The 24,791-nt window shown below is 42.4% G+C and overlaps 1 protein-coding gene across 3 annotated transcripts in view; it reads left to right on the forward strand.

Annotated features, from left to right (window-relative positions):
• Positions 1–24,791, forward strand: part of RALGAPB (Ral GTPase activating protein non-catalytic subunit beta) — a 69,116-nt gene that overhangs the window by 32,706 nt on the left and 11,619 nt on the right. For 2 of the 3 annotated variants that reach the window (XM_075108494.1, XM_075108492.1), the window contains 11 exons: positions 2,373–2,437; positions 2,631–2,763; positions 4,183–4,316; positions 8,945–9,127; positions 11,182–11,333; positions 13,566–13,753; positions 15,686–15,792; positions 17,392–17,544; positions 18,187–18,396; positions 19,215–19,373; positions 22,167–22,332. In XM_075108494.1, the coding sequence (XP_074964595.1) occupies positions 2,373–2,437; positions 2,631–2,763; positions 4,183–4,316; positions 8,945–9,127; positions 11,182–11,333; positions 13,566–13,753; positions 15,686–15,792; positions 17,392–17,544; positions 18,187–18,396; positions 19,215–19,373; positions 22,167–22,332 (1,650 nt within the window). The remainder of the gene's footprint in view (positions 1–2,372; positions 2,438–2,630; positions 2,764–4,182; positions 4,317–8,944; positions 9,128–11,181; positions 11,334–13,565; positions 13,754–15,685; positions 15,793–17,391; positions 17,545–18,186; positions 18,397–19,214; positions 19,374–22,166; positions 22,333–24,791) is intronic. The other variant, XM_075108493.1, reaches the window with a different exon arrangement.

Below are 24,791 nucleotides of genomic sequence, written 5' to 3' on the forward strand. Positions count from 1 at the left end.
GGAGAAAATGTTGTAATATTGGGAAGGATTCTTGTCTAATGGGTTACAGGGAACACTTTAGTTTTTGGCATGATTAAGCCTAGAAATAAATTGAAATACTGGGTGACCAGTGGTCCAGCACTGGGAGAATACAGGTTACATGTGTTTAGCACTGTGTAAATACTTAGACAGAAGCTTTGGAACAGAGTCTGGAGATGCACTCTAGTTTGGCAACAAACTGTTCTTTGAAGTAATGACCGTATTAATGTTATTCTGGATACCCAGAAAGTAGGTAGAAGCTGAAAACTTCAATAGTGCATAATCCATCAAGTTAAATATATTTTCAGACCAGTAAAAAATGTACTTGCGTTTTATTGTCTGCCCCCTGCGCCCCCCAACCTGCCTTGTTTTTTCTCTTTATTTAGGAGTGCCTTTTCCCACATGAAGGTGTTCTTGTCCTTCAATAATTACAATTATTTTGTCCATTTAAAAAGGAAACAAACTTGCACTGCGGTGGGAGGTGTCTGCCCTGTTCTGGAAGACAGGGACCCTACCTGATTAATGTGGGGGGTCATGGGGAGAAAATGGCAGAAGCAATGAAGGGAAACCAGTCCAGTCTGCAGAGGCTTTTTGAAAGATTCCTTGCAGTGGCTGAGATGGTTCCTTTTCTAGTGGAAGATTAGGGGAGAATGATATGAAGGAATGATTTGCAACCACTGCTGGTGAAAGGACGAGGATATTTATGGTTTCAAAGCCATCCTCCAAGTGAGACCCACAGAGCATCAGTGCCCAGGGGCTTGTACCACCTCAGGAGCCAGAGTGATGCTCTGTCAAATCCTACCCATGCATTCCTGTACGCCTCTGCTGCAAGTTGGTGTTTGCATCCAGCTGTGTAGGTGCTCTGCCTTGAATGGTTTTTAGCGTTATGATTTCCATGATAGTCCATACCAGTCCCTCTGCCCTCTATTCCTGTTGTTAAACTCCAGTTTCTGTATATGAAGTTTTCCTGCTGGCTTTGGCTGGAGAAGATTCGTGAATCTCCAGTATAGCCAGAGATTTTCACATGTGCCACCGGCTTCTCAACAAAATCTGTGTGTGTTTCCAGCTGCTCATTACATTTTTGACAGTGAGTGGTGCATTTACCTTCATATAGTGAGTGGTGTTTTCCTAAACACTCGCTGCTGGAGGTGGGCAGAAAATGAAAACTGATGCCACTGAGTACGGCAGTGTCAGCCTGTTAGAGGTCTGTGTCCTTCCTGCCACTTTCGTCGTCACCTGGGGGTGATGCTGCCAAGCACATACAGGCTGTTCATGCTAGTTGACTTAAATTGCTGATGCATTTAGGGTGCCTTTAGTTTAAGCGTGTTACACTTGCATGCAGTTATCTCTCCCAAGATGGAAGTTTGGGTGCAGTAGGGTTGGCTACCCCTATACTTAGAGCTTCAGCTTTTTCAATACGGTATTTTGGGCATTGATGGGAAACAAAGCACAGAAAGTGAGAGGCTGGGGACAACTTACAGGTAGAGAGAATTTCAGTGTATTCAACCTCAGATTATGCACCGGCTCGTGATTTAGGATATTTGGTTTATATTTTAGCCAAATTCAAATGAAGGTGATTTTTAATTTGCTCTACAAACCCACAAATTATTTGATTTTTTTTTTGTGGGGCAGAAATGTTTTTATGAAAATGAAAATCCTTGTGTTATGATGGTCTGGGGATTCGTTTCATTGGTCATATGAGAACAAGCATGGTCCCTTGCACTGATGTCTTACGGGTTGCTGAGTGGACCAGATATTATTCACTTTACCTTCCAGCAGGTTGCTGTACGTACTGCTAGCTCAAGTCTTGAGAACATGTTTTTGTTTGCCAGTCACCAGCTGCCTTTTGGCTCCTAATGGCCAATCTGGGGAGGGAGCGTCTTTGTGCCAGGCGAGAACATAGCCACGGCCAGCACTGTGTAACCCTTGAGGTGGCTTTGGGCTACACAGCTCAATTTAGGTCTCTTGGTTATCTAACAAATGCTGTTATTTTATTCAGAGAATCAGTAGATATCCTTAAACATAACCTGAGTTTTTAAATGAGCTCAATTTGATGGGAGACAAGGAACAATTCTAGCCCGTCTGTGAAACCAAAATCCTTCTAAACTGAGGAATTTGAAAAAAGTTATGGTCAAAGTGTTTTTTAAAATAGCTGAAAGCACTCTGTCTCAGCTCTTGTCTGCTTCAAATGGCTAAGCCTGAAGTAAATCCTGTATTTTATGAAACTCATATGAAGAGTTTTTATAACACAGGATGGTGATCCTGTATGTTAGACCTTCAGTGCGTCTTTGTAAATTTTAGCAGCTAATATTCTACTGCAGTCTTTAGTTACCTTCTTATATTTGATTCTTCAGGTGCAATGTTAAACATTGTTCAAGATTCAGCACTGTTAGAAGCCATTGGCTGTCAGATGGAAACAGTAAGTATTTTTTATGTATGAAGTCACCACTTCAGAAAGAATGCATTACTCATCTGCTGTTGTAAAACGCTCAGTTAGTGTCTTGAGGTCCGATGATCTCTTTTTGTCCACTGTACCTGAGAGCATCCTCTGGTATAGGTAGTGCTACTCGGAAAAATCTTCTCATGGCTCAAAACTTACTTTCAATTTGCAGAATGGTGGTGAAAATAATGTCTTCAAAAGCCACAGTCGTACTAACAGTGGCATTAGCACTGCAAGCGGAGGCAGTACGGAGCCTACAACACCAGATAGTGAGAGACCAGCACAAGCCCTTCTGAGGGATTATGGTAAGGATAGCTCTTTTGGAAAAAAACGCTGTCATCATATGCCAGGGTGACATTTTTTGTGTGTTTTTTTTTTCCTGTTCCTAATTCTGTCTAATACATTAATGTGCATGGGAGATTTGAACCCAGGAGGGAGAGCCCTTTTGTTTATTGCCAGTTTGTGCTCATACATGCCCTTTAGTTGGTTGGTTTTTAATCCTACTAAGGGACTCTAACATTTTAAAAATAAGATTGTAAAAGCTTATGAAAAAGGTGTTTGCAAACTGTTTTACTTCAACATATGTTTTCAAAACACTTAGTTTTCATGAACAATAATGGGATAAATGTACACCAAGTGTAAATTAATTGCTTCGTTCATTTTGGTAGCATTACAAATGCTTACCTGACTTTTGCAGCACCTTTTCTTAAACTATATTTAAAGAGCATTTGGGGTACTCCTGTTTTTACAGAGCAAGTAAGCAAAATGCTTGTGATGTGTCATTTGTTATAACAAGAGAATTTCTTAATTCACATTAATTTGCTATGTCTTGTACTGTACATTTTTGAATCTTTGTAATAAAATCCATGTTCTACTAAATCTTTGTGTGGTAAGCTGGCCAAATGTCGAGATCCTGAAATTTAATTTGCTCCTTTGGTCGTCTTCCTTTTAACTCATCTGGCCAAATAAATGTGAGAACAGATTACCTTTATTATATTGTAGCCTAGGTTAACAGCTCTGTTCTCGCCAGCCAAAAATGTTTGGGTTTTTTTTTCCCCTCTAATTCTGTAACTCAGGAGAAGAGGGAAATTAGCAGGAAAAACTTTAGTATATTCTAGGGATTCCTATAAACATATTGGTGCTTTTTCTACAGGATTTGTGTGTTTGAAATTATTCAAGTGCTGGTTTTCATCATACAATTTGAATTGTGTGTTTAATTCCTATGGGTTTTCACTGACAAGTCCTTACAAAACTATACCTTTAATGTTAAAATCTTTTAAATATTTTACTTAAGTCATATATTTAACCATGACATGACTTGAAAGATATTTTTGTAATATTTATTTTATTGGATTCTTTTATTTCCTATCTACAGAAGATAAAGTTTTATGAAACTTATGAAAAGAATTTGAAGCTGGATGCTTCAAACAAGAGAGAACTGAAAACAAGATGGTCTTCTGTTATTGGGATTATCCAAAATACCTTTTTTTTTAAAAAAAAAAATGAGATAAGCTAGTCTGAATGTATTTGTATAATGTCTGGTGGTGTATATAAGGGAGTTAGCCTGTGCAAAAGTGACCAACTCAATTTCTAGGTTCTGGGTGGTATAATAATTTTATGTATGTTTTGTGGCTGCTTTGGCTTGTGCCTGTGCTTTGCTTACTGTCACTAATGCTTAGTTATTTTCCCTCTCTGTGGTATGTGGTATCGGGGTTATATCCTAGCTCTTAATACAGATACAGCTGCTGGACTGCTGATACGCAGTATTCATCTGGTAACGCAAAGACTCAACTCACAATGGAGGCAGGACATGAGTATCTCTCTGGCTGCACTGGAGCTTCTGTCTGGACTGGCAAAGGTGAGAGGTGAAGTTTTGTGTGCTCTGGCCTCTTCTCAAAGGGTGATGATAGTCCTGTTTAGGTGAAAGTCATGCCACCAGACAGACATCTGTCTCTGAGTTTGTCAGCAAATTCTCTGTTTGGACATGAGTGAAAACAGCACTCCTTTTGTACTTCCTCTCCTGATGTAAATGCTCTCTGCCTCAAATGATATGTGCCCTGTAAATGCCTGTTCGCTGAAAGTGAAGCTCAGGCTTGTTCACAGATATGTGGCTCTACTGTACATTTCTGGCTGGTTTTGTTGAGCTAGCTGGATGGCTCCTAACCTTTCTCTTGGATTCTCGTGTGTATCTGGTTTTTGTTTTGGTTTTTTACACTACAGGGGATGCATCTGCCTTATTAGGTTGCACAGTTGAGTTAAAACTTGCCACTGAGCTTCCATTGGCAGTGTAGGGGCTTGGGCCCTTAGCTTTCAATGCCACTGTGAACCATTTATCATTGCTTTGCTTAGTTGGGTGGCTGGTGGGTCTGCTCACTGTGTAACCAGACTTAGAAATAAGTGGTTTTGTTGCTGTTAGTTGGCAGATTGCAAATACGCCAGGGAATTAACTTAATTGCCCTTTTTGTAAGTGTTGTACCTGCTTTTCCCCTTCCATCTCATCTTGGAAATAGTTTTCTGAGCTTAGAAAATTATAATGTATTTCTAATACGAAGGCGGCACCTTCTTCAGAGCTTCATCTGCACACAGTTCCTTGATTCAACAGCAAATAACTGAACTAAAGCTACTAGGTGGGTGGGGGGTGGGAGTCACTGGGAAGTAAAATGCCCTTTTCTGCTTGAGGGCTCTTGACCCCAAGCTGGACTTCATGACATTCGTAAAGCAATAGTCCAGTATATTTACAGCAGCAACAATGACCTGGTGTGACACCAGTTCAGCATTTCCTGTCATATTTCCCCAGGAACTCAAGAGATCTCTTTGAAGTAGCTGTGTCTTGGGCATTTTTTAAAGCATGGAGTCAGTTCTGAGCCGTGTTGGACTGCATGCTTACTTTATTACTGCAGCAGCACGAGCTGAAGGATGCATTTAAGCGTTCTGCGATGAATTAATGTATGGTTATTGGGTCTTAGAGTGTCATACAGAACCAGGGGTTCCTGTAGTTTGTGTGGTTAAGCCAGTTTTGTTCGGTGGGTTTTTGTTTTTCCCTTGGCTTGGAATGAGATGGGAATGTGAAAATTAATATATTTTCAAATGCCTACCCAGGTTAATATTAAATATTGTAGTCTTTTTATAATTCTCATGCAACTGTAGTAGTTCTTCCTCTGGGATACCTTGGATATATTTCCCCTTCATAACAAAGAGGGTAGAAAGAGATCACCTCTTACTGCAGAACTGCAGAGTGGAGAACCAGTTCTGCTTGTGCCTTTGGAGGTGACAATTCCCAAAGCCCCCCTCAGGTTAGAGGCTGCCCTGTCTTGTGTCTGTTCAGCATCAGGTTACTAGTTGGACTTGGTAAATTCAAAAATCCTGTTTCCTGCAAGAGTGCTGGTTCACCAACCTGCTTTTCCTAAGCTCATCTTGAGGGGATTCTGTTTGCCCTACATCTTAAGCTTCTGAAGGAAATGCTGCCTTTGTCCTAGGGCTCTGAATTGTTACCTCCCCGCTGTGTGGAGTACAGCTGCCTGGCTCCAGTGTTGTCACCAGCAAGACCATCCATGTTCCTATTTGGATAAGGGTGCACCTTAATGAGTAAAGCTTTATATGGCATTGTCAAGTGCTATAGAATAGAAAAATCCTGCTTAAGCTTACTGTTCCTATGCCAAGTAACAGTTTGAGAATAAAAGAGAAATTCAGTTCTTCAGTTTTATAATGTAGAACCTCGTGCCTCAGTGTACTCACTGTACCTGCCTCTTCACTAACCCTCTGGTCTGAAACCTTGGTCCCTGAAGCCCTAGGTTGGGAGAGAAGCCGAAGGGTTTTTGCAATGATTTTTGGGAGAGGGTTTATGGGTTTTCTTAGAATCACAGAATGGCAGGGGTTGGAAGGGACCTCTGGAGATCATCTTGTCCAGCCCCCCTGCTTGAGCAGGCACACCCAGAGCAGGGGGCGCAGGACCGTGCCCAGGCAGGGTGTGAATGTCTCCAGGGAAGGGACCCCACAGCCTCTCTGGGCAGCCTGTGCCCCTGCTTTGGCACCTGCACAGGGAAGGGGTTTTTTCTCATGTTCAGGTGCAACTTCCCATGTTCCAGCTTGTGCCCGTGGCCCCTTGGCCTGGCGTTGGGCACCACTGAAAAGAGTCAAGTCCCATCCTCTTGACACCCACATTTCAGATACTTACAAGCATTGATGAGATCCCCCTCAGTCTTCTCTTCTCCAGGCTGAACAAACCCAAGTCTCTCAGCCTTTCCTCATAACAGAGGTGCTCCAGGTCCTGACCATCTCCGTAGCTCTCCGCTGGACTTGCTCGAGCAGTTGCCTGTCCTTCTTGAACTGGGGGGCCCAAAACTGGACGCAGCACCCCAGATGTGGCCTCACTAGGGCAGAGTAGAGGGGGAGGATAACCTCCCTTGCCGTGCTGGCCACACTCCTTTTCATGCAGACCAGGATATTGTTGGCTGTCTCGGCCACAAGGGCACGGTGCTGGCTCATGCTGAGGTTGCTGCCCACCAGCACTCCCAGGTCCTTCTCAGCAGAGCTGCTTTCCAGTAGTTCATCCCCCAGCCTGTACTGGTGCCTGGGGTTGTTCCTCCCCAGGGGCAGGACCTTGCACTCGCTCTTGTTGAATTTCATGAGGTTCCCCTGGGCCCAGCTCTCCAGCCTGACCAGGTCTCATTGAAAGGCAGCACAGCTTTCTGGTATATCAGCCACTCCTCCCAGTTTCATCGAGGGTACGCTCTGCCCCTCGTCCAGGTCATTGATGAATATGTTGAACAGGACGGGACCCAGCACAGACCCCTGGGGAACACCACTAGTGACAGGCCTCCAGCCAGACTCTGCTCCATTGATCACGACCCTCTGAGCTCTGTTGCTGAGCCAGTTCTCTGTCCATCTCACTGTCCTCTCATCCAGCCCACACTTCCTTAGCTTGTTTGTGAGAATATTATGGAAGACAGTGTCAAAAGCCTTGCTGAAGTCAAGATAGACAACACCCACTTGCTTTCCCTTCATCCACTCAGCCAGTCACACCCTCATAGAAGGCTATCAGGTTGGTCAAGCATGATCTTCCCTTGGTGAATCAATGTTGACTACTTCTGATAACCTTCTTGTCCTCTACTTGCCTGGAGATGATCTTCAGGATGAACAGTTTGATCACCTTTCTGGGGATGGAGGTGAGGCTGACTGGCATGTAGTTTCCCAGTCTTCCTTCTTGCCCTTTTTGAAGATTGGAGTGACAGTGGTTACCCTCCAACCCTCGGGCACCTCTCAGAGATGATGGAGGGTGGCTTTGTGACAGCACCTGCCAGCTCCCTCAGCACTTGTGGGTGCGTCCCATCGGGGCCCATGGATTTGCCATGATCCAGTTTGCATAGGTGATCTCTGAACCAATCCTCCTCAACCAAGGGGAAGTCCTCCTTTCTCCAGATTTTCTCTCTGACTTCAGGGGGCTGAGATGCCTGAGGGCAGCCTTAGCAGTAAATGCTGAAGCAAAGGCGGCATTCAGTAACTCCACCTCCTCTGCATCCTGCGCCATCAGGACACCCACCTCCTTCAGCAGTGGGCCCACTGTATCCCCAGTCGTCTTTTACTGCTGATGTATTTGAAGAAGCCCTTCTTGTTATCTTTTACATCCCTCGCCAGATCTCGTTCCAAGTGGGCCTTAGCCTTCCTCATCGCATCTCTGCACACTCTGACAATGTTCCTATGTACCTCCCAAGTGGCCAGTCCCTTTTTCCACATACTGTGAACCTCCCTCTTCCATTTTCTAGAAGCTCTTTGCTCACCCATGCAGGTCTCCTGACTCCTCTGCCTGACTTCTTCCTTGTAGGGATGCACCGAGCTTGAGCTTGGAGGAAGCAGTACTTGAATATTGACCAGCTCTCTTGGACCCTCCTACCTTAGAGCCCTAGTCCATGGGATTCCTCCATGCAGGTCTTTGAAAAGGCAAAAGTTGGCCCTCTTGAAGTCCCAGGTTGTAATCCTACTTGTTGCCTTAATCTGCTTCTCTGAGGGTGTATTTTCTGTCTCTTTTCCATCGGTGAAAGTTACTGTGCTGAGAAAATACACCTAGTGGAGAGTTATGTGAGCAGAATGAAGCCCTGTGGAAGGGAGTCTTGGCAGTGAGTGGGTTCTCAGAGATACAGAATGGGTTGCTATAGCTGAAGGAGAGAGGTATTTGCTGAAAAGAAGTTTCAAATGCTAATTTATTCAGCTTGCAGTTAGTTTCTTATCAAACCATATTGGTACCACTCCTGCTCTTGGAAACCAAGCCATGCAATGTGGCGGCACCTCAGTGCAGCATTTGTTTCCTTTAAGTTTCAATATCAATCAGTGTTAAATATGTAAATACCCACAACTTTTAAGCTGTAATCATATATGAGCTTAACCATTTATTACTGTGTCTTAAAACTGCTTTTAAAACTGCTTTTAAAAGCTATTCTCCAAAGGATTTTTGTGGCAGAATTCTAATCCTCTCCTGCTTGCTTTACACAGGTAAAAGTGATGGTTGATTCCTCAGATCGAAAGAGAGCTATCAGTTCAGTGTGCAGCTACATAGTGTACCAGTGCAGCCGCCCAGCCCCACTCCACTCCCGTGACCTGCACTCCATGATAGTTGCAGCTTTCCAGTGCCTCTGCGTCTGGCTCACCGAGCACCCAGACATGCTGGATGAGAAGGTAAGTCTCTGGTGTATGTATTTTGAGCACTCCAAACTGTAATGCCTTTCGTGCCTAACCTGTGGGTGCTTGATACTTTAAATAATGTGGTTTTCTTTGTTTTCAAAAGCATACTATGATTTCCAAAACTAATTTCTGTGGAAAATAGTTCTGGATTTTTGTTTCTGCTCTTTATTCACCAAGAATGTTTTTTGGCTTTAAAATCACCTTTCATATTTCTAAGAATGTCATGATCTTTCTTCTTGCTTTGTGAAACTGGAAAAAGAGAAAAGAAAACCTGAAAATACAGAAACCGAAAAGAAAAATATGGGAATTAATGGTGTATATATAGCATATGTACCTGCTGCAGATAAACTACACTAAAACCATGTCTTTCCTCATTACTCAGCTCTTGCCTGACTAAAGCATCTTCCAGACTCAGCGGAATTCCTTTTGATGCTAATATTTCGATAATCATAGTTTGTTTCACCAAGAAACCAGTTTTTTTAAAACAAATCAAAGCTCAATCCAAGATGGAATTTGCTTGGGAAGCTTGAAAAGAGCAGGAAATGGAAGATGCATGTTTCCAGTAGCCTTCTGTCCTGCTGTTTAAAAAAAAAAAACCCCATACAAACAAAACAAAAATTGGAGTGATTTGCGTGCAGATTTTCATTGCAGAGACAGTGTGGTGATATTTCTAAATTTTTTATATAATGTATATTAACATTTATTATATTAATGTAGCTTTGTATAGAACTTCTATTTTATGTATCATTTGTTTAGAATATATAGCATACATAGAAATATGTATATTTTAAAAATGAAAATTGAAACCTAACAAGCAGGACTCTAAGTATGCTTTCTGCATGCACTTGGGGTACTGGCATGGCAGTAGGTGACTAGGACAGGATGGTTTCCCTGGATGTGGCACAACATGGGTTTATTCAGTTCTATAATGCTTTATTTCCTTTGCGTTCTTTTTTGATTTTAATTATCACTGCGTATTGAGATAGTGTTACGAACTGCGTACAGTATATGCTGGATACTTAGTGGCTCATTCCTGAGCCAGGGTAGCCAGATGGGAATGTTTCATTGCCTTTGCAAGAATTAGAGTTGCAATTTTCCAGGTGCTTTGAATTTCACCTGCTATTTTACTAGCCAATACTGTAAACTCCTCCTGTAATTCTTCATGGCTAGTCTTTGCATCTCGATGCTGATTGATTTTGCTCTGTCAGAAAACTTTAATCTTCCTCTTTGCCTCTTTTTCTACATCAATTACAAACATAGGGAAGGATATAGGCCAAGGCATAGAACCCTGCCTCGTCTCTGGTGGTAAAAACTGAACATCTACTTGGGTTCAGATTTTAGCCAGTTATTTATTAATGACAATGCTTTCCTTGTTCTATAGCTGAAGCCATGAGATTTGAACCTTTATTGTAGCAATCCAAATATTTTCAGCAAATTATTTTGTAATGAGCAACACTTGTGAGATATACCTATGGCACTACTAAGTGTTGGCCTCTGCTGTAATAGGTTAGATGAAGCCTTGCTGTGTACTTTTAGAATATTGTTGTTGTTTTCTTGATGAATTAGATACCATGATATATTTTACTTACGAAAGCTGTTGGTGACTGAAGGATCTGGAAAAGGATTTCTTAGAATTTTCCCAATGATTTCATTCTTTATGTGCTTAGAACTTCACTAAAAGTTCTGCAGAGACTCTCAGAAATGCATTATCTCTTTAAGTATGTTTACTTTTTAAATTGCTCTCTTAGTAGTCCTCTTGTCAATTTTGTACATATGGAATGGAATATTTTGCATGTATATATTCATTCAGAGAACTTTCTGCCATTAGAATGTAAACATACATAGACATCAATAGATGAAGACAATATCATTACTATACCAAATGTGATCTTATTCCAAGACTGTTAGAATAATCTTCTGCCTTTATTTCTGAGCTCATACTACTGGCAGTACTTTATTTCGATTGATGATATACCACTGTTTCACTGAGGTCTTGGAGACATTTATTGGAGTGCTTCTGCTTTGTGCTGGTTCCTCCTGTGTTTTAGGATTGTTTAAAAGAGGTACTGGAGATTGTGGAGCTGGGCATTTCGGGAAGTAAATCCAAAAACAGTGAACAAGAGGTCAAGTACAAAGGAGATAAGGAGCCAAACCCCGCATCCATGAGAGTGAAGGATGCTGCTGAAGCTACGCTAACATGGTATGTAATTTGTCAGAGCATGTTTATTGTTTACTATGGCCTTGTGTGAGAGTGTTTTAATTAGGAGATTCCAGCTGGTGAGATCTTGGATGTAGCAAGCATGTTGAAAAGTCAGCCAGAAGCTCCGTTTTGCCCTTTGGGCAGGGTTGTCCTGTGCTCTGCCTTAGCGGTCTTCCCCCTCCCATTGAAGATGTTCAATAGAAAAAAAGATCTGTGGGATTGCTGTCTTCCCCTTCTGCCTGCTCTCTTCTTTGAGAGCAAAACGCAAGCCCTTCTGCAGCGCCTGGCATGCTGTTCTCGGCCAGTCCTTTCTGCAAACAGCAGTTCCCTCTATCTCCCACTTGACCTACTGATCCTGTCTTTCCATTCCCCCTTCTTTTTACCCTCAGCCTGACATGTCATCCCCGCACTGATTGGGAAACCGATAGACACCGTCTCGTGTAATGTGGCAGGGAACGGCACATGCAGCAGATATAAGCTGGTGCGGGATGGGATGTCATTCTGCCCACAACATTGGGCTTGCTTAATATATTTGAGAGGCTCTGTTGGAAATGGAGTAACACACAATGTGTGGGCTGGGGAGGGGAAGCACGGAGAGGAATGTTGAGATTTGCTCTAGAGAAGTTGAAATGCACTGTTTTACTGGATGAACAGCATGATGATGGTAGACAGGACAGATTGAGGATGGGTAGAATAAATATGTTTTGCAAAAGGCAAGAGCTGCTTTCTTTTTTGCTCTGCTTGGCAATAAAATTGTTATAAACTTTACTGGTAGTAAAAAAACCTGTGTAATTTCCAAGGTAAAAACAACTACTTACTGGAACTGGTGGATAAACCTTTATTGTTGCCTAAAAATGTCTCTCTTCATTTAGAGATGAAACTCTCTCTGTTCTCACAGTAAGGTGGAAAAGTGTGTGGGGAGGACTTCATTAAACTTATTTGGTCTGGGTGGTGGTGTTAAGAGCAAAGCCCCAACATGATTTCATTCTGACACTGGACAACTCTCATTATTGGTTCCTACCATAGAAATGTTCAATTTCTAGTAGTATTAGGTAGATCCTGTACAACTTCACACAACTTAAATCAGTACTTCTAGGTGCCTCCCAGGGCTGTGGCTCCAAGGAGTTGGAGCCACACTGGAGGCTTTCCCCCAGGGGAGCCTACCATCTATGGTAGTCACACTTGTGTGAACCTGGGCCTTTCTTACAGGGTTTTAAGTCAATGTAATCTGTACTTGAAGACAGTAAAGACAATCATAACTAGTTGTCGTGGTTCAGCCCCAGTCGACAACTAAACACCATGCAGCCGCTCTCTTACTCCCCCCACCCCTGTGGGATGGGGGAGAGAATCAGAAGAGTGAAAGCACAAAAAAAAAAACCCCTTGTGGGTTGAGATAAGAACAGTTTAATAATTAAAATAAAATAATAATGATGATAATGATTATGATAATATAATAAAAAGGAAAAGGGAAAAAAGCCAAAACACAAATGATACAACTGCTTACCACCCACCGACCAATGCTGCTGGTCCCTGAGCCGTGATTACTGCCTCCCTCCCCCAGCCAGCCCCTCCCAGTAACACACTGGGCATGACATTACAAGATCTGGAATATCCCTTTGGCCAGTGTGAATCTGCTCTCTCAGCTGTGCCCCTCCCCCTCCCGGCTGCTTGTGCCCCCGGCAGAGCCTGGGAAGCTGGAAAAGCCCTTGACTAGTACAAGCACTGCCCAGCAACAGCCAAACCATTGGTGTGTTATCAGCATTATTCACATACTAAGTCCAAAGCACAGCACTAGGCCAGCTGCAGTGAAGAAAATTAACTCTATCCTAACTAAAACCATAACACTAGTGCATCTACCATATCTTCCTTGCTTGTTGATGTAAGAGTGGGTTAAAGTACGGATGATTATCTCCAGTCATCCATAGTCTTCCTGTAAGAATGAACATAAAGCTGTGGAATGGTATAGATTTTCAGGCTTTAAAGTATATCTTAATATCTTTGTAATCTAGGTTATAAAGGCACTCTGTAGACAGAGTACCTTTCTTTGTAGGTTTTAATATATGTTTTTGTGAAGTTACTAGTTCTGTTTTTAAACAAGCTGATGGGAGAGGGTGGGCTTGCCCTCGGGGTAACTGCTACATCAAGATACAAATGAAGGATATGAGTGAAGGTCTGTGCTTGGGTGGAACAGTTAGTCTTCTTAACCTGTCATAACTTTTTTCTCACTTGCAGTATTATGCAGTTACTTGGAGCATTTCCTTCTCCCAGTGGCCCTGCTTCTCCTTGCAGCTTGGTGAATGAAACCACGTTAATTAAATATTCTCGTCTACCTACCATAAACAAGCATAGCTTCCGTTACTTCGTTTTGGATAATAGTGTCATCCTGGCGATGTTGGAGCAGCCTCTAGGGAATGAACAGAGTAAGTTCATACTTCCTATTTCCTTCTTCCTCTGGTTAAAACTCAGTGTGAAGCTGCAAAGCAAAGGTGCTTCATCAAGTGTCTCTCTCAAATTTCAGGGGATTACTTGTTCTGTGGGCATGTGATTGAGCAGAGTGTTGTTCTGGGATTAAGTGGTGGGAATAACTTTAATGCCCCGGTAGTCAAACATGTACAAACTCTTCATGTAGTCGTCCGTCTTTCACCCAGTTAGATCAGGTACTTGCAGCTGACTGCCATGTAAATTATTGCTGATGGACAAAAGTGATAGCATTACATTTTGAAAACAGCCTTGTTCCTAAAGGAATGAAAATATAAAAAGTATAGGAGGCCTGGTAGGGATAAGTGCTCAACAAATGGTTGATGTGACACCTTTATGCTTGTAAGGTTGCTTTTTCTTGCTTTAGGTCTCGTGTTGCTAAATGTTTCTGTGGGTGCTTTCAGCTCAAATGGTTAGGTTATGCCACACCTAACAGAACAGATGAAAATTCTTATATGCTACCTCAGTTTAAGACTAATGTATGTTAGATCTGCTGATCTGCCAGATATGTTTTCCTCATCTATGGACAGGATGGAGTCTAGATACTAATCTTGAAAACAGAGATTGCATAGAACTTCATGAACTGGCTAAGAGAAGTTTTTATTTTGAGTTGAGGTTCAGAGTGCTCCAACCTCGTTGAGAATCACCAAGTAGATCTTGAAGGAAGTGTTGATGCTGGAAGCCATTGCTGCATGTCCACCCACAGTCTGTGAGCAAGCCTCTTCCTGACTAGAATAGATTAGAGCACGCTAGAATAGCTGAGCAATTCTCATCCTTACTCTCTCTGCTAAATGCATTACTGAGGAATCCTGTAAAGCTATTGGAATCTCAAATTAGATTATCTTCCCTTGCTGTGCATAACTTGCTTACAAATCCCCTTTGAATTACTGTAATTAATCTTGTAATGCACAAGTACATCAGATGACTTTTGAGGCAGATGACTGAAGTGTGGATGGTTGCGGGGAGCTGGTTGGGTCTCTCATATATATGTGCTTATGTAGCCGTGCTGCACCCTGTACTTCCCATTAAATACTGGGAAAGGAGTATATATCTGCTAGTTCACTGATGGTGTCAGTTTGTGGTTTCCATGCACGAAAGATAAATATAAATTTTTAAAAGAAACGCTGTAGAGGTATGATGATCCCTCTTCTAAGGTGGCTAATATCAGTGGCCTGTTAAGTCTTGAAAGAAGACAGGAAGACTGAAATCTCTGCAATGTTAAAGCTATCATTGTGCAAGTTGAAAGGCACCTCAGGAATTTGCAGTCTAACATTCTTCTTTAAACAAGATCAATACTGAATTCAGACAAGGCCAATGCAACCTGAACATTGTCCAAGTAGGTCTTGAAAACCTATGAGGACAACTTCTCTGTGTCCCTATTCCTTGTGGTGAAAAACTTGCCACAACGTGAGCTCGGAATCTTCCCCTGTCTTAGTGTGACTCTTGTCTCCTGCTGTTCTTATTGCTGCTATTTGTGTGGGACCTTTACAGAAGGTCACGGAAGTATCATGGAAGCTGTGTCTCCATATGGTCATTTGTCTTAGGTAAACAGGCAGTGGCTGGGCAACCTTTTTTCATTTCCTGAAGATAATTTGGAGAGAAACAGTGATCTGCATGGATTTGGAAAAGTTACTTTTAATGATGAAACTGAGCTGGCAACTATTGAACAGACCACAAAGTAGACTAGCACTTCCCTGCTGCGGAGATGATTGCTTGCTCCTCACCAGGAATTGTCTTTGGGGTCAGGGAGGAGTTAACCTTGAAAACAAAACCTCTGTTGTCATGCCTGTGTTTGATTCTGGTTAAATTATTGCACAGTGAACCGTTTGCAATTTATGATGATGTATTATTCTCTTAACCCATGTGCTTTGCAGATGACTCTTTCCCCTCTGTCACGGTTTTGATCCGTGGGACATCTGGAAGATTTGCATGGGCCCAGCAACTCTGTCTTTTACCAAGAGGAGCTAAAGCAAATCAAAAGGTCTCTATCAAAGCCTGTAAAGAAATCTTTAACTTAGAGATGTTCAGCAGAAATTCCACTAATGTGAGACAGCCCCACAGAGCTGGTGATTATACATTAAGGCTGAGCCACGGGGCCTTTAGCTGTAGGTAATGTGACACATCTCTGGTGACTCTTTATGACTTGTGATTAATATTAAATACAGGCTGTGAAAGTGCTGTTGCCTTCTAGACTTGTTTAAGGGGAGGGGGCATTCTCTCCCCCCCGCCCCAAAAGCAACTTCGGGGGTGGTGGGGCAATGGGCAGTGTATTTAGTGTGTAGGCATAAGTGTCGGTGCTGATTTTAGGATGTCAGGCAAAGCCCTTGCAGCAGAGGGAGCAAAGTCTGAAGGTGTAGAATGAGGTGCTGCAGAGAGAACAGGTGTTCAAGATACAAAGCCCAATGTTGCAAAGGTGGCTGTAAATCTCCTGTGGGGAAAAAAAAATTATCTACATGAACTCTGGAACAGTTCTGGAGGGGAATAGTGGAGGAGAAACACCCCAGTCTCATTTTACAGTAAAATCTCTTACTGCAGTTGTCTAGTGGATCTTCTGTTATCAGAATTTCTGTCTGCTTGTGAACAAATCTTCGAACTCTTCACACGCCTCTCAGTAAAATAAAGGAAATAATAATGCAGCTGAAATGCGGACCTGTCAGTCTCAGCTGTCATATTCACATTTAGCTGAATCAGGTCTCTGTAAACCAGCCTTTGGGAAGACCTTCTGCATGATGGCTTTGGAGCCGTGCTGTCACTGAACCTGAGCCATTTTGCTAAATAGTCAGCCCAAGTGTGCTACCTCCCACACCAAAGGAGCCGTCATGTCCTGGCTGCTGACCTCCATACCAGTTTTAAGGGAACTTTTCTGATTTGAAGGCATCCTGTAACAGTTTTGCCCTTTTGAGGCATATTTTGTAGTAAAAAAATTTGTAAAGCAGCGTTCAGGGTCTAATTAAAGATCTTGCTTGCTTGGACCTTATGCTTCTGCAAACCTGCACCGAGATCTTTTGTTGCTTTCATTGAGAACCAAGTTTTGAATTACACACTAACAGTTTAGGCAATAACATAGTAACAATGTCAAAACTGCATTATGGTACATCATGCAAGCTCTTTTGACATTCTGGCAGTGCATCTCACTCCTGACCTACAGCATTGCTGCTGTTCTCTTCCAGGACAGTTCAGCTTGCCTTGTTGTGACCCTCATAGTCAGCAGGGTTAAAATGGAGGCTTCCCAAACAGTTGGTAGCTTTTGCTCAATACAGTTAGAATGGGCTGAAAATAAGGTGTTGCCATTTTTGGCACTTGCAACTGCTTAGAGGTTAGATAGTAAGCAGGGTTCATAGGTTCCAGGAGTGGTGCCACCAAAATGGGCAGAACTGTGTCTCTTAAAATTCACAGCCACATTTTTAAGACAAGTCTATTCATTTAAAGTACTTACTGAATGTTTTTAATGATACCTCTCACTAATGGATTAGTGTACTTCTGGTGGTGAGCTGGGAGGGAATGTTTTCCATGTATTGTAAGAAAGTATTGTCTAGTGGCACAATACCTTGAGTGTAAAAACTATCCCCTTTTTTGTCAGACTTTTGTGCCAGAACCTCGACCAGCTCCTAAAAATGATGTTGGATTGAAATACAGTGTGAAGCACCGACCTTTTCCTGAAGAAGTAGACAAGATCCCATTTGTGAAAGCTGACTTGAGCATTCCTGATTTACATGAGATTGTGAATGAGGAAGTAAGTAACTCTTAGTCTCTGACTTAATTTTGTTCTTGGGTTTTTTGTCTGTTCATGAATCATACACTAATGTCTTACTGTTAATAGTTTTACTCTTTAGTTTGACTAATTTGTATTAATGGAATAACAACGTCTGTAAACTAATGAAATCTGTGCACTTGTCCAGAAAGATGACAATGCCTTGGATACATTGAGCAGCACCTCCCAAAAAACATGTTTTATTACAGATCCTAATGTCCTGGTGTTACTAGGAAGTGATGACTTGCATTTTGTTGCTGCTTCTAGGGAAATGGAAAGGGCTTTTTTGAGACCTCCTGGGGGAGGAAAGGGCTGTGTGTCTCAAATAATTTTACAGTTTCACAGTGCCAAATGTGTTTTAGTTTCTGTTCGCTTAAAAGGGAGAAGCTGTAGCTGATACTGGATACATAAGTTTGCAACAGCTCTCCCATGCAAACAGGGTGTTCAGACATTCGATTTGTAATGTTGCAAGGTCTTGTTGATAGTGCTTTAGTAAATGTCCTGGCGGTGGAATTGCAGCTGCTGCTGTATCTGTGAATTGCAGCTTTCCTGAACGACGGAGCTGTTTTCTTAGTGGATCTTAGTGATCTTGGTTGAATTGATGTTTCACACAATGTTTTTCAGCTCGAAGAACGACATGAGAAGCTGAGGAATGGCATGACCCAGCAGATAATTTTTGAGACTTCCATAGATCAGAAAAGTGAAGAGGAGTGGCGGAAGAAGAGCTTTCCTGATCCGATCACGGAGTGTAAGCCCCCACCACCGGCACAGGAGTTCCAGACAGCACGCCTGTTCCTCTCTCACTTCGGGTTTCTCTCGCTAGAGGCATTGAAGGTAACCTGATACTACTTAGCATTCTGCAAATGCCCTCAGTGCTCATACGGTCTGGCTTGGTGAAAGAAAAAAACTAAGTTTTGTTAGTGGAAGATCGTGTGTGTAATTCCAGCCACCATTAAGCTGTAGTCTAATCAGAGAGTGATGGATTCCAGTTTTTCAGGGATGACAGCAAGGCTGTGAAAGGCCATTGTGCTGAAGTGGTTTTGTCATGTATAAACACTTGGGAGTACATATGGGTTGTAGAGCTGTCTCTTAAAGTGTTATTTTAACTTTAATAGAGATGATCCATATTCTGAATTTGAAATTCTGCCTCTTACCTGTGGATTCTCCCTTCTATTTGTTGCATTTCTTTCCAGAAAACCATCAACAAAAGTAGGCAATGGAGCTTTTGCAACAATCATGTCAAAAAGTGCTCAGGAATTTACATATTCTTGGTATATAAGTTAATAAATAAGAAACTACCCATGTAACTCTGTAGAGTTGTGATATTTTGAAAGGATCTGCTGCTTTTATTGTGGTAGCTAGCACTCTTTTTGAATAAAACATTATGTCCATTTCACTGGCAAAATGCCGTTTTAATTTAATGAGGAGAGTAGAATGCAGCAAATTGTCAAACTGTTATGCTTGCTGTTAGTCATTTACAGCAATGGGATTATATTGCTTCAGGAACTTGTGAATGACTTTGCTCTTAGGAGAAAAGGGAGATTGTCTTTTTGTATTTTAATGGTTTAATGAAGCCATAAAGACCTTTTCAGTTAGGAAAGAAGATTTTTTTTTTTTTTCTTCTAAGCTGTTGAACTCTCTCTGTTGGATAGGAACCTGCTAACAGTCGTCTACCTCCTCACCTGATTGCACTTGACTCTGCTCTTCCTGGGTTTTTTGATGACCTTGGCTACTTGGATTTACTACCATGTCGTCCTTTTGATACTGTTTTCATTTTCTACATGAAGGCAGGCCAGAAAACAAGCCAGGAGGTAAGTGGAAGTCCAACTAGCCTATATTGTCTTGTTTCTAGTAATCCTGGAGTGAATAAATCATCGCTGCTAATGACTGGAGTAGAGTATCAGAACTGGGGGTTCTGGGCTTTGTGTTTCTTTAAAGTGTAAGCTATAACTCTTCATCTGTACATTGAAGTACACTACCCACGTTTAGGATTGTTGTAACATCTTTTTATATATTTTTGTTATCTGTTCTGTCCTTACTGTCCTTATTTGTAGAGTTCAAAGATTCATATCAGAAAGACATTTCAGATTTGTTGGCTCAGCTTGCAGGGAAGGTTACAGTTTGTTCCGGCAATGTGCAATGTCCAGGTAGCTTGGTTTGATTCTCGTGTTAAATACATGTTAAAGGAATGAAAAACTTTCTGAAAGTAAGAAAGTATTATTGCTTTGTGAGTCTTTACATTATTTACATTCAAATGTGATTAATTTAATCAGGTTAATTTGTGCAAATCTAAATTGTGACTTCTTTGGACCATGACCTAGAAACTCACTAAGGTGGCTTATGTGGGATCAATAGAAAAGGTTGTTTCTGTAGTACATTCTCCTCATTCCATTCATAATTCTCATAGTAAAGAGTAGAAGCGTAGCTTCCATAATAAATTATTGTGCCATCTCCTCATGTTACTGTGAATGTACTGTAAACAGAACTGTAGCACCTTCTACTTCTTTGTGGAATACACTAATTTTTGAAACTAGGATCATGCTGTTTGTGAGTTTCCAAGTTGAAGTTCAGGGTAGCCAGTCCATGTTCTTTCCATCTCCAAAGTCAGCTATGAAACAAGATATACAAGGTTTGCCTTCCAGCTGAAATGTGCTCTTGTTGAGCTAGCAGAATGCTTTTTCCCCATCTGATGCTTATATGCTCTTACGGATTTAGACAGATGAGACTGCATAGTCCTGAAGAACTTGCAGGCCTTTGGAAACGCCATTAGCATGGGTTTTGCCATGTAGACTTAAGAAAATCTTGTATTTGGGAGATACTGGGCATATTTAGGCGCAGTATAAAGATGCCGCTCCTGCTTCAAGATCCCTGGATATCTTGCTGTGATTCCTAAGCCTTACAGGTTGTGCAAAATTGCAGTGGCAGTCAAGTTAATAACAAACTTGTCTCTATAGATCCGTGCTGAGTGAGATACTGATACTGCTCCTGTCTTTGAAAAGACCTGTGACTTATTTCTGTCCTGTTTCGTTTCCAATATTAACAGTCAAGAGAGGAGGAGATCAAGCCAAGTTGTGACACAGTTTCTGCTCTGAGCAGGGCTGGCTACCTGGTCCTGCTCAGCCATCTGTGTGTGTGGCTGAGGTTCATGCCATTCTTTTCCTTCACTTTGTGCATCATCATCTGCTTTGCATTCATGCCATTTCAGCTGATAACCTCAGTCCTTTCTGAGAGGTGACCTGCTGTCCTTTCACAAGGAGCGGTGTCAGCTGTGTTTTATCTGATGCTGCACAGCCCAGAATAGTGGCATCTAGCCTGCTGGTTATTGCATTAGGCCCAAATATTTTTCTGTGGTGGTAGGCTTTTACAATTGAGAAGTCTCCTGGCATTTTTTTATACAGGGTAATGAAACTGCCCACATGCTTTTTACATCATTATACTTTACATCATTACATGTTATTTGCAAATACCCCCTTGTCCTTGCTTTATTGTAAATTCTTCTTTTGAATGGGCTCAGTAGCATGTAGCTGTATAAAGTCTGTGCTTGTCTATTTTCTGAAATTGCCTTCTAAGCTGCACTTACCTCGATTCATTCTGAAGCATAGCTATGACTTCAATGTGCTCAGTAATGAGAATAGTAATATTTCAACGCAGTGTGTCTAGTCACTGTTGAATATTGTACAAGGCATTAGGATGAGGTGCTAGGACTGTGTGGGTACAAGGAGCTTCCTGTCTGGAAGCTTTCCTTCCAGCACCTGTCCCTCCAGGTTCTGTTCCACTGGAGTCTGTGTCCCAGTGGACTGCCCCCCCACAAACCAAAATCAACGGCACTTCTGCCACAAAACAAATTCTCACATGGCTCAGAAAGGATGGATGTATTGTAGAGTGTTGTCTGTTCCACAAATCCCAACGGTTCTGGTAGACCAAATCACAAATCATCCTGGCCTCCCTGCGTGCTGTTTGGCCAAGGTCTCAGCTTTCACTTGGTCACTGGGATAAAAATTGCCTTTGGATGTGGAAACATCCCAGACCTTTATAAGAAGTAGGATTAAGGTTTAAAGTGAACAGTACAGTGTGATGTTTGATTAAAGTGCATGCTCAATCATGCTGAAAATTGTTTTGCAAAATCTGTTTCATAATTTAATGTGCAGTGAGGCCTGCCTTCTAAATCGCTGTATGTCATGTACAGGTGGGTAGTGATAAAATACCTTTCTCCTAAAATTTCACCTCAGTGACGGTAGTCCAGAAAATTCTCGTGTTACGTTTGATGCTGACGCTGATTCTGCACTGAACAGTCCTGTGGTTTATCCCTGATGCGTACATGAATCTCAAAATTGCCATTTCTAGCAGTTTGATTAACTATTTTACAGGCTTTGGCAGGGATGGCAGAATGACAAGTTGGTGGAATAGGACGTTGCCAAATAGGATGGGAGGATGCTAACCAGCAGGGAGTAGTGTCCTTGTGGAAAGCCTGGGTTTCCAGGCTTGTTTGAATAGCTGTATTTGGGTAAAACCATGTTGGTGACGCAAAACTTAATTGAAAAAGTGGGGAGGAAGAGAGCTGCTTCCTGGAGTCTCCTGTACCACAGTGCTGCTGGTTGTTTCAGATCCTAAAGAACATGGAGTCTTCCAGAATTGTTCAGCCACACTTCTTGGAGTTCTTGCTGTCTCTTGGCTGGTCTGTTGATGTGGGGAAGCACCCTGGGTGGACTGGCCATGTCTCAACAAGCTGGTCAATCAATAGCTGCAGTGATGAAGAGGGACCTGAACAAGGTAAGGCATAGTAAATGATGTAACATTAAATGAAAATGTTTAGGCTCCTTTAGGAGACAACTAATGTAAAATTTCTTGCTCCTGGATGCCTATCTGAGTGCTTGGATTTTTTTTTTATAAATGCTGATGTTTGCTAGAAAGGAATGTGTAAATATTAAATTAAGCTTCAAGTCAAAGTGAGCAAAACTAATGCCTGAATGTTGTTGGGAGGAAGTAGCCTCAGCAAGAAGTACTTCTGTGCTATATTTTTAGCAGACTTCAATCTTTTAGAGTGTTTAATATATTAATCTAAAACCAGTATTCGGGTGAAATCAGATACAGGTTGGGCTGCCTATTCACAAATAGACTTGAAATACTGTGTGACTTTTAGTATTCTGTAAGTAGATTAAAATGAGATGTTGACTAATAAGTTAGCCTTGTAATCATGCTTGGTAGGAAGTAATGAAAACAAGCTGCTGTTTGTAGGTCACGGTGGTTGGAGCCCACGCAGAGCGTTTCTGTCCTGCTTAATTTACTCTGCTTTTTTCCACTAGAGCAACTCTTCCTCTGGGCTTGTCATATACCACCCTCTCCCCATTCTGTCAACCAAAATGATCCTCAGGGTAGTGAATTGCTAACCCAGGGTGGTGAACTGGAGGTCAGATTAGTTTCTTCCTTGAAAAACTTAATCGGATTACCTGGGATTCTGATAGCGTCTGGGTTGGTCACTGCTGCAAGGGCCAGATCTTTTCTTGGTGATCTTCAGAGCCTCAGCTTTCTGCTCTGGGCCACATAAAGGCACGGAACAGGCTGGTCCAGTTTGTTCAACATCTTTGATATGGCATTTGCATCAGATGCAACACCATCACTGCTGCAGTTGCTTAAGCAGTGTTCCTGCCCTGCTTTCCCTTCAGCGTGCCTTAGAAATGCTCTTTGCCTGTAACTGCAGCCAACTAAAGGCTTCTCTACTCATTTGTAGAATAAAACTACAAATGATAGAAGGCTTGAAATGTCAGGGAGAGATTAAGAGAACAGAGGCAGGTCTTGGTTTAATTTTGCTTTACTTGGAGGCAGAGCCCTCTCCCTTCTCTTTGCAGTTGGCTTTGTCAGTACTGCTGTGCTCCAGACAGTGCCCTGAATTGGTGAGGTAACCTGTTCTGATGTGGGCTTTTTAACTTGGATTTTTTTTCAGCCATTTGGATAAGATCACAGACCAAATAGTCACATCAAATCAGATAACACCAAATAGTTGAATTAGTTCAACAAATTGGGGGAAGAAGGAACTGAAAAAGCATTTGGGGATGGGAGGGAGAGCTACTTCTAATCTTGTTCTGCTGTTGGAAAAAATCCATGAGTGGAGTCATAGCTTTAGCAGGCATTGGCTACAAAACGGAAATGGTAGATTTAAAGTAGATCGGACCAATTGTGAAGACCACTTGCTTTGTTTTGTCCTCAAATCTTTGCTGTGACTAAAGATATTTACTTTGTTAAATGCGTTTTCTCTTTCTGCATGACTCTGATTAAAAGCCTGTTCAGGAGTCTAGCATCCTGGCTTGTGTCAGCCCTGGCGTGGCCAGCAGGAGCAGGGCAGGGATGGGGCCCCTGTGCTCGGCCCTGGGGAGGCCCCACCTCGAATGCTGGGCTCAGGTTTGGGCCCCTCGGGACAAGAAGGGCCTGGAGGGGCTGGAGCGTGTCCAGAGAAGGGCAGCGGGGCTGGGGCAGGGTCTGGAGCACAAGTGTGCTGGGGAGCGGCTGGGGGAGCTGGGGGGGTTTAGCCTGGAGAAGAGGGGGCTGAGGGGAGCCCTTCTCGCTCTCTGCAGCTGCCTGAGAGGGGCTGGAGTGAGGGGGGGGTTGGTCTCTGCTCCCAGGTAACTATCCGTAGGGTGAGAGGAAATGGCCTCAAGCTCTGCCAGGAGAGGTTTAGATTGGGTTTTAGGAAATATTTCCTTACCGAAAGGGCTGTCAGGCACTGGCACAGGCTGCCCAGGGAAGTGGTTGAGTCACCATCCCTCGAGGTGTTTAAAAGCTGTGTAGACGTGGTGCTTGAGGATATGGTTTAGTGGTGGACTTGGCAGTACTAGGTTTACAGTTGGACAGGATGACCTTAAGGGTCTTTTCACACCTAAATGATTCTATAATTCTAGAATAGCTTCCAGTGAAACATGATTAAAATAAATTCACAGGCATATGCTTTGGTTTTTTCCCTTGCACACCCCCAAAAGCAAAGAAGTTCGTAGACAGTTGGATTCGGGTTGTGGTGCTGCTCCCTGAGAGCTATGGACTGGAGCTATAAGAATGCCTCTGGCCACCTCTCTGTCAGTGTGCTGAATTTCACTGCTCCATTGGATTTGCTGAGGCAGCTATCCCAGGAACCCTTCTGTAAACTGGATCAGAGAAATAATTCTGCTTAAAGTCTTTGCTAGTCTTTCTGGAGGCGGTACAGGGAAAGAAAAGGGTGTATGTGTGATGTAATTTACTTA

Source organism: Phalacrocorax aristotelis, chromosome 13 (genome assembly GCF_949628215.1).
Source record: "Phalacrocorax aristotelis chromosome 13, bGulAri2.1, whole genome shotgun sequence".
NCBI classification, from domain to species: domain Eukaryota; kingdom Metazoa; phylum Chordata; class Aves; order Suliformes; family Phalacrocoracidae; genus Phalacrocorax; species Phalacrocorax aristotelis.